Raw genomic sequence first — 9840 nt, 5'->3', positions numbered from 1 at the left:
TTTCTTCTTCTGCTATCGTCTCTCATGTCAAGCATGACGTGTTTCTTAGTTTCAGAGGTTGCCACACCCGCTGGAATTTTGTCAGCCATCTTCATGCTGCTTTACTTCGAAACCGAATACAAACCTACATGGATCATAGACTTGACAGAGGAGAGGAAATTTCCCCTGCATTTTGCAAAGCGATCCGGGAATCAATGATTACAGTAGTCAATTTCTCGCAAAACTATGCTTCTTCCACATGGTGCTTGGATGAGCTTGTTTAGATGCTTGAATGCAAAAGAAGCAATGGGCAGATTGTTATACCAGTTTTCTACAAAATGGACCCATCACACGTACGGAAGCAAAAAGGGAATAATGCAACTGCACCTAATGAGCTTGAGAAACATTTCAGAGACAAGATTCAGAGGTGGAGGGCTGCTTTGACTGAAGCAGCTAATCTTTCTGGTTGGGATTCACAGGTTATTAGGTAACTCTAATACATTATATACATATATTTATTTATTTGATTGGTTAACTGGCTTGGTTTATTGGATTATGAAAGAATAGCTTGAAAATTTAATATTTGCTTTATTTTTGGTTTATCATTACAATAAGTCACACAGGAGCTATTCTTCTTACTACTATTTTACCAACTTGTATATTCTAGGTTTGAATCCAAGTTAATTGACAAAATTGTGGAAGGCATTTTGTGAAAATTGAATCATATATCATCGAATGATTTGAAGGGTCTGGTTGGAATTCAAAAAAGGATTGAGAAAATCGAGTCATTATTATGTATTGGCTCACCAAATGTTCGCATGGTATGTGTTTGGGGCATGGGTGGTATTGGTAAGACCACCCTTGCCACTGCTGTGTATAACAGCCTCTATTCTCAATTTGAAGGTGGTTACTTTCTTGCAAACATAAGGGAAGAATCGAAAAGATATGGATTAAATCATTTAGCAAAGAAACTTCTTTCTGGATTATTAAAGGAAGCGTATCTAGATATGGGCACTCCATTTGTGGGGTCAAATTTTGTTGAGAAACAACTTCCCCGTAAAAGCGTCCTAGTTGTTCTTGATGATGTAAATAATTCAAAACAATTAGAATATTTAGCTGGAGAGCATGTTTGGTATGGCCCTCGAAGTAAAATCATCGTAACAACTAGAGATAAACAAGTTCTTAGCAAGAATGCTCAAAGTATTGATGAGGTTGAAATTTATGAGGTTGAGAAGTTAGATTGTGACGAAGCTCTCGAGCTCTTCCATTTAAATGCTCTGAGAAACAACTCTCTGGCAACTGATTATGCTGATATGTCAGATCAAGCAGTAGCTTACGCAAATGGTATCTCATTAGCTCTTAAAGTTTTGGGTTCGTTCCTTTGTTCCAAGAGCAAAGAAGAATGGGAAAGTGCATTATTTAAACTGATAGTAGTTCCCAACATGGAAATTCAAAATGTATTGAGACTTAGCTACGAGGGACTAGCTGATAGAGAGAAGGAGATATTTCTTGATATGCATGTTTCTTCAATGGGGATGATAGAGATGATGTGCAAAGCATACTAAATGCTTGTGGTTTCTTTGCGGATATTGGAATAAGAGTTCTGATTGATAAATCTCTTATAACCATCATGGATAATAAATTATGGATGCATGACTTGTTACAAGAGATGGGTAAGGAGATTATCCATCAACAATCCATAAAACAGCCTGGAAATCGCACTAGGTTGTGGAATGATGATGTCTATCACTTATTGGAAAACAATAGAGTAAGAGCCAAATGCATTGACCTATTTTAGAATTTGCATTAATGTTTTATAAAAGCTCTCCAACCATGTATATATATATATAGTTTTTACTAAATATTGTATATTATCAACTTTTTATATTTCTTTCTTCATTGTCAGGGAACTACAACAGTTGACGGCATATCCCTAGACATGTCTAAGCTTGACAAAGATGTATACTCGAGTCCTGCTGCCTTCTTATAGTTCCTTCTCGATGGACAAACGCAAAATACACTTTCCTCAAGGATTTCAGTTTCTTCCTGGTGCACTAAGATATCTGCATTGGGATGGATATCCCTTGAAAGCATTGCCATCAAGTTTTATTGCAATGAATCTTGTTGAACTTCGTATGCACAACAGTCAGGCTAAAAAACTTTGGAGCAGACTCGTGGTAAGCTTTAATTTTAATTTATTGTCTTAGGTATAATGCAGTGAAACTACATGCTAAGATATTTTGTCTTTCATATTTTGTAATAGAATCTTGATAGCTTGAAAAAGATTGATCTTAGTTACTCCAAGCACCTGACTTAAATCCCAGATCTCTCTCGGGCTCCAACTCTTGAGAGTATAGATCTAGGACATTGTAAAAATTTTGGTCCGAGTTCCTTCTTGTTTTCAAAATCTTGACAAACTGGTTTTCCTGTGCATGAGAAGTTGTCGACATCTCAAAACTCTTCCAGAGTTACCAGGAAGTATAAAGTACATTGATTTATGTAAAACCGCAGTAAAAAAATTTCCCTCATCAATGTGGTCTCTCAACCAACTTGAGACATTGATGTTTGAGAACTGTAAATCTCTTACTGATCTCCCAAACAGCGCTTGTAATCTGAAGTCCCTGAAAAGGTTTTCTTTATATTATTGCACATCTCTTCTAAAGTTCCAAGACCTTCCAAGAAATATAACATGGTTAACTTTGGCTGGGACAGCAATAGAAATGGTTCCCTCATCAATTGGGTGTCTCTCTCATCTTCTTACACTGGACATGACATTTTGCGAAAGGCTTGAGTGTCTCCCAACCACTCTTTGTAAGTTGAAATCTCTTGAGCGTCTATGCCTCTCTCGTTGCTCAAAATTCAAAAACTTCCCATAAATTTTGGAGCCTATGGAGCAGTTATTTTATCTTTTTCTAGATGGAATAGCTATTGAAGACATACCATCCTCCATTGAAAATCTATCTAGACTTGGGATATTAATGTTGGATGGGTGCGAATGCCTTGAGGTTCTTCCAAACAACATCTACAATATACAAGGTCTTAAACTTAGCCTTTCTGGCCTTTCTGGCTGTTCAAGTTTTGATAAGTTTCCTCCCCTTTCTGGAACATGCTGTTTGGGAGAGCTAGATTTAAGTCGCTTCAATAGATTACAAGTTCCTGTTGGCGTTAGCAGCTTATCCTCGTTACGAATTTCGAATCTAAGTAGAAGCAAAATTGAGAGCTTACCTACAAGCATGAAGTATCTTTCTACACTGTCTCACCTTGACTTGAGGAAATGGAGGAGGACTATTATGGACAGAGGTTTGAATTTCTATGTGAGTCTAACTTCAAAACCAACTATGGTGAAAGCCGTAATTGGACGTGCACTTTGAATAAACAGAATTGGAGAGATTTTAGGGATGAACTCAAATTGGACAATTCAGATCACATATTTTTGTGGTATGATTGTGGCTTGGATCTTGATGTTGTAAAAGAAAAAATTGAAGGAAATTGATCCACTTCTTTTTATAATCAGGTAACTGAGGTTGAATTTAAGTTATATCCTACAGAGAATGATGAACCTGTTGACTATTTGGATGTGAAGAAGTTTGGGATCCGGCTGCTAGATGCCCAAGTTGGAGATGATATTGTGATGGATGAAGATGTTGTGCATCAGCCAAAACTTGAACTCCCGGAGTTCAAAACCAGGGGAAGTAAGAAGAGGAAGCACGTACTAAGAGAATTAGAGAAGAAATCATAATCATGATGTTAATCCTATGGCTACTCTTTTTGATTTTGATACGAAGCTGAAAAAAGAATGAAGGAAAAGTCATAGACATCAGCTGATATAATGGATTCTTTTGATGGATCTCAAGAAGTGTAAAGTACATCTTCCTCAAGTCCCTTTCCTGATATGCTTAAACATTTCCATTGGTATTCATTCCCTTCGAAATTTTTGCCACCTAAGTTTTAATCCGAAGAATTAATGTTGATGAAGTTGAGAAATGATGGGGTCAGCTCCATGTAATCTCCTCAACATGGTTTTGTCGATTGATCTAGTGGTTAATGTACGTACCAAATTATTCTTAATATTCTATGTGCACTTCGTTTCCTTCTCATTTCATTTTCGAAACATAAGGTTAAATGCAAGCCAAAGGTAAGAATTTTCTGTTCTAAACTGGGGCATAGGATAATTATTGGTTTTGAGTGTAAAAAGCTGCTAGCTGTCAGTGATATATTTTGAAGGCTAGGATTCTATGTGCATTGGAACATGGTTGTTGCATCAAAACAATTCTTTTATTATCTTTATGTTGTATAAAAATTGCATCAAACTTGTTTGTTCTATCCTAAAAAAAAAATAATGCATCAAACTTGTTTGTTCTATCCTAAAAAAAAAATAATATAATGTATATATATTTATATGGGTTGTTCTATGATGTAGATGTCCGTATTTTTATATCGTATAAATGTTTAAAAAGATGATAATTTTTTAAAAACCATCATTAATATTATTACACAAAGATAATGATTTTTTTTTCCCCCAAAAATCATCATTTTTTACGAAGATCTAAAATAATGCAGATGTCTGTAACATAAAATTTTTATATAAATATATACATATGGGGAATTGAAAAAGATAATGAAAGAGATGTAAACAGTGTATACAAACACACCTTAAATGGTTAATTTATTCATACTCCAAACAAGGTAGAAGAAAATCTTTAAAGGCTTGTATAGTTCATTCTTTTTGGTCCTCCTTGCACTTATCCTCGAACAGCAACTAATTAATTACAATGAGCAATGTACATTTATATGCATTTATATATATATATATATATGAAGAATATGAACCAAAGTCATAATATTACTAGATAATGAGCAAAGGAAAATAAACTGATCTCAGCACTTTCCACGAAGTTATTAAAAGTGCATCTTTATTATATATATAGAGAGAGATTCTATGGTCAGGTCCGATCTGACAAAAAATGGTGTGGCCCAAAAACGTGAAAAAATGACCAGCCACTAGATTTAAACTTATTCAATAAACGAATCAGATACTTTCTTGTCACACCTGAGAAAATTGCAACTTAAAAAAAATTTCCTTCAACCTTCGCGCTTCAAGATATCATTTCCTTTCCCGCTCGCACCACTGTTTCACACAAATTTTACAATTTCAAAATTCCCAAATAAAATCCACCATCTCCACCGTTCCAACCCCAGATATCCTTCTATTGCTTCCACTGCCCGGTTCTTCTCCTCGACAATCCAAAATCCATTTAGAGCTTAGGTTAAAAGTTAGTATTTTTGAGCCATTGGCTTTTTTTTTTTTTTTTTTGAGAGCATTTGGTGTTTTTTTTTTTTTTTTAAATAAGTGTGAACAAAAAACCAAAAAATAAAATAAAATGACATCAATAACCTGCAAAACGTGACGGACTTATGTACCAAACAAGTGGGCATTTTCTTTCAGATTAAAAGCTGCTCTTTCTCGGTCGTCCAAAGTAGTCTCGATGTGGCCGAAAGTGAAGTCCCGGTGGTGACTGCATTGTTGTCCCGAGTAGAAAGGGCGTCTATGGCCTTGATAATCGAGTTTCATTTGGCGAGGTTCTTCTGAGTCTTAAGGCCCCGATCTTAATCGAATATGAGGTTGAGGAGTTTCTACTTGGAGAGTTTTGATTAAGCTCTAAGGGATGAGCAAGCGATCACAGAGGAGTTAGAGTGGTAGGGCTTCAGAGAACAAGAATTGAAATGGTGGTGTTGTGGGTTGAATTGAGTATTGGAAAGAAGGAGGTTTGAGGATGTAGAGTTCTAGAAATTTTCTTTTTTTAATTCCTTTGTAACTTTTTTATATTTTTGCAAGTATCATTCAAAATAATAAAATTCAAAATTAACAAAAAAGTTTGAGAACCAATTGAAAATTACAAAAACAAAAATTGGGGGACCAAAGCCAATGCTATTACATCCCAGTGGCGTTGGCTTTGGTCTCTCAATTTTTAAAATTTTTTAATTATTTTTTTATTTTCTTTTTTTACTTCTTTTATAATTTTTTTATAATTTTGCAAGTATCATTCAAAATAATAAAATTCAAACTTAACCAAAAAATTGAGGACCAATTGAAAATTACAAAATTGAAAAGATAATAAAAAAAATTGGGGGACCAAAACCAACGTATTACATCCCAACAGCATTGGCTTTGGTCCCCCAACTTTTTAAAATTTTTTATTATTATTATTTTTTAAATTCCTTTGTAATTTTTTTTTTATATTTTTACAGGCATCATTCAAAATAATAAAATTCAAACTTAACAAAAAAATTGAAGACCAATTGAAAAAATAATAAATAAAAAATTGGGGAACCAATACCAACGCTATTACATCCCAGCAGCATTGGCTTTGTTCCCCTAATTTCTTAAAATTTTTTATTATTTTCTTTTTTTATTCCATTGTAATTTTTTTTTTATATTTTTGCAAGTATCATTCAAAATAATAAAATTTAAAATTAACCAAAAAAAAAAATGAGAACCAATTGCAACTTACAAAATTGAAAAGATAATAAAAAAAAAAAAAATTAAGCGACCAAAGCCAACGCTATTACATCCCAGCAGCGTTGGCTATGATCCTCCAATTTTTTTAAATTTTTTATTATTTTATTTTTTTAATTTCTTTTGTATTTTTTTTTATATTTTTATAAGTATCATTCAAAATAATAAAATTCAAACATAACGAAAAAAATTGAGGACCAATCGCTAATTACAAAATTAAAAAGATAATTAAAAAAAATTGGGGACGAAAGCCAACACTATTACATCCCAACAGCGTTGGCTTTGGTCCCTCAATTTTTTAAAATTTTTTATTATTTTCTTTTTTGGTTTCTTTTTTTAATTTCTTTATAAATTTTTTTAATATTTCTGTAAGTATCATTCAAAATAATAAAATTCAAACTTTACAAAATAAATTGAGGACCAATTGAAAATTACAAAATTGAAAAGATAACAAAAAAATATTGGGAGAAAAATTAAAAGCATGGGCTTCGATCCCCTAATTTTTTAAAATTTTTTATTATTTTTTTAATTCCTTTGTAATTTTTTTTTATATTTTTACAAGTATCATTCAAAATAATAAAATTCAAATGTAACAAAAAAATTTGAGGACCAATTGATAATTACAAAATTGAAAAGATAATAAAAAAAATTGGGGAACCAAAGCTAACGCAATTACATCCCAACAGCTTTGGCTTTGGTTTCCCAATTTTTAAAATTTTTTATTATTTTTTTAATTCCTTTGTAATTTTTTTATATTTTTTCAAATATCATTCAAACTAATAATATTCAAACTTAAGAAAAACAAATTGAGAACCAATTGATAGTTACAAAATTGAAAGGACAATAAAAAAAAAAATTAGGGGACCAAAGCCAACACTATTACATCCCAGCACCGTTGGCTTTGGTCCTCCAGTTTTTTAAAATTTTTTATTATTTTCTTTTTTTTTTAATTCCTTTGCAATTGTTTTTTATATTTTTACAAGCATAATTCAAAATAATAAAATTCAAACTTAACAAAAAAATTGAAGACCAATTGAAAAGATAAAAAAAAAAAATTAGGAGACCAATACCAATGCTATTACATCCCAGCAACATTGGCTTTGGTTTCTCAATTTCTTAAATTTTTTTATTATTTTCTTTTTTAGTTTCTTTTTTTAAATTTCTTTATAAATTTTTTTATATTTTTGTAAGTATCATTCAAAATAATAAAATTCAAACTTTACAAAAAAAAAATTGAGGACCAATTGAAAATTACAAAATTAAAAAGATAATTTAAAAAAACAATTTGGGGACGAAAGCCAACACTATTACATCCCACCAGCGTTGGCTTTGGTCCCCCAATTTTTTAAAATTTTTTATTATTTTCTTTTTTAGTTTCTTTTTTTAATTCCTTTATAAACTTTTTTTATATTTTTGTAAGTATCATTCAAAATAATAAAATTCAAACTTTACAAAAAAAATTGAGGACCAATTAAAAATTACAAAATTGAAAAAATAACAAAAAAATATTGGGAGAAAAATTAAAAGCATTGGCTTCCATCCCCCCAATTTTTTAAAATTTTTTATTTTTTTTTTAGTTCCTTTGTAATTTTTTTTTAATATTTTTACAAGTATCATTCAAAATAATAAAATTCAAACTTAACAAAAAAATTTGAGGACCAATTGATAATTACAAAATTGGGAAACCAAAGCCAACGCTATTACATCCCAACAACTTTGGCTTTGGTTTCCCAATTTTTAAAATTTTTTATTATTATTTTTTTTAATTCCTTTGTTATTTTTTTATATTTTTCAAGTATCATTCAAACTAATAATATTCAAACTTAAGAAAAAAAAATTGAGAACCAATTGATAGTTACAAAATTGAAAGGACAATAAAAAAAAAAATTAGGGGACCAAAGCCAACATTATTACATCCCAGAACTGTTGGCTTTGGTCCCCCAGTTTTTTAAAATTTTTTATTATTTTCTTTTTTATTTTATTTTTTTTAATTGCTTTGCAAATTTTTTTATATTTTTGCAAGCATAATTCAAAATAATAAAATTCAAACTTAACAAAAAAATTTGAGAACCAATTCAAAATTACAAATATGAAAAAATAACAAAAACAAAATTGGGGGACCAAAGTCAATGATTTTACATCCTAAAAGCTTGGTCCTTCAATTTTTTAAATTTATTATTATTATTATTCTTTTTAATTTCTTTGATGAAAATATGATAATGAACAAAAAAAAAAGAAGGGGGGGGGGGGGGGGGTTGTGTTTAAAATTGGACAAAAAAAAGTGGAAAAAAAGTTTTTGATGAAAATATGATAATGAACAAAAAAGTTTTTGATGGAATTATTTAGGCACTTTCCTGGAACCTAAGAACCTGATGAAGACTGAAGGTCCAGTGGGATCTTTTCTTATAGTTCTAGTTCGATCTTAGATCTGCAGTGGGTTGAACATGGCTTCCTCAAGCAAATATGATGTTTTTATTAGTTGCAGGGGAGAGGATACACATGATAGCTTTACCAGCCATCTTTATGATGCATTGAGTAGGAGAAAGATTCATACATTCATTGATGATAGGCTTGAGAGAGGTGATGAAATTTCTCCAGCTCTTTGGAAAGCAATCAAGGATTCAGAGATTTCAGTAATAATTTTTTCCGAAAACTATGCGTCTTCCACTTGGTGCTTGGATGAGCTTGTTCACATACTTGAGTGCAAGAAAAAACATGGACAAATTGTGATACTTGTTTTTTATCGCGTAGATCCATCCGATGTAAGGAAAGAGGAGGGTAATTATGAAGCTGCATTTGCCAAGCTTGAAAAACGTTTCAGTTTTGAGAACAAGATGGACAAGGTGCATCAATGGAAGGCTACTTTGGAACAAGCAGCCAATATGTTTGGCTGGAATTCACTGGTCAACATGTATGTATAACTCTTCATACTTATTATTATTATTAATATTTTGGCCTTTTACACTGACCTAACCTTTGATCAACCCCTGCAAGAAAACGATCCCAATTAGTCTTATCTAGCTAATAATGGCTTTTTTTTTTTCCTTTTTTCTTTTTTTCAGTCTGTTTTTCATATATACATATATGTAATCGTAGTATGTTCTCCAAGTATTTGAAATATTTCTTGTATATATATTTGTTAGGCATGAGTCCAAGTTGGTTGGGGTGATTGTTCATGACATTGTGAAGAAATTGAATTATAAGTTTTCAATAAGAAATGTAAAGGGTCTAGTGGGAATTGAAAAGCATATTAAGGGAATTGAGTCCTTACTATGTATTAACTCACCTCGTATTTGAGTTATAGGCATTTGGGGCATGGGTGGTATCGGTAAGACCACTCTTGC

At 31.6% G+C, this 9840-nt stretch overlaps 1 protein-coding gene across 1 annotated transcript; it reads left to right on the top strand.

Moving 5' to 3' along the window:
* Positions 1–317: 317 nt before the first annotated feature.
* On the top strand, positions 318–1544 carry LOC125420160 (disease resistance protein RUN1-like). Its single transcript, XM_060812171.1, has 2 exons — positions 318–458; positions 726–1544. The coding sequence occupies exons 1-2, from the start codon at positions 318–320 to the stop codon at positions 1542–1544; spliced, it is 960 nt and encodes a 319-aa protein (XP_060668154.1).
* The last annotated feature ends 8296 nt before the right edge of the window (positions 1545–9840 follow it).

The sequence above is a fragment of the Ziziphus jujuba genome, chromosome 10 (genome assembly GCF_031755915.1).
Source record: "Ziziphus jujuba cultivar Dongzao chromosome 10, ASM3175591v1".
Lineage (NCBI taxonomy): Eukaryota > Viridiplantae > Streptophyta > Magnoliopsida > Rosales > Rhamnaceae > Ziziphus > Ziziphus jujuba.
Note: the sequence above shows the minus strand (reverse complement) of the source record. Positions and strands in the feature narration are given on the sequence as shown.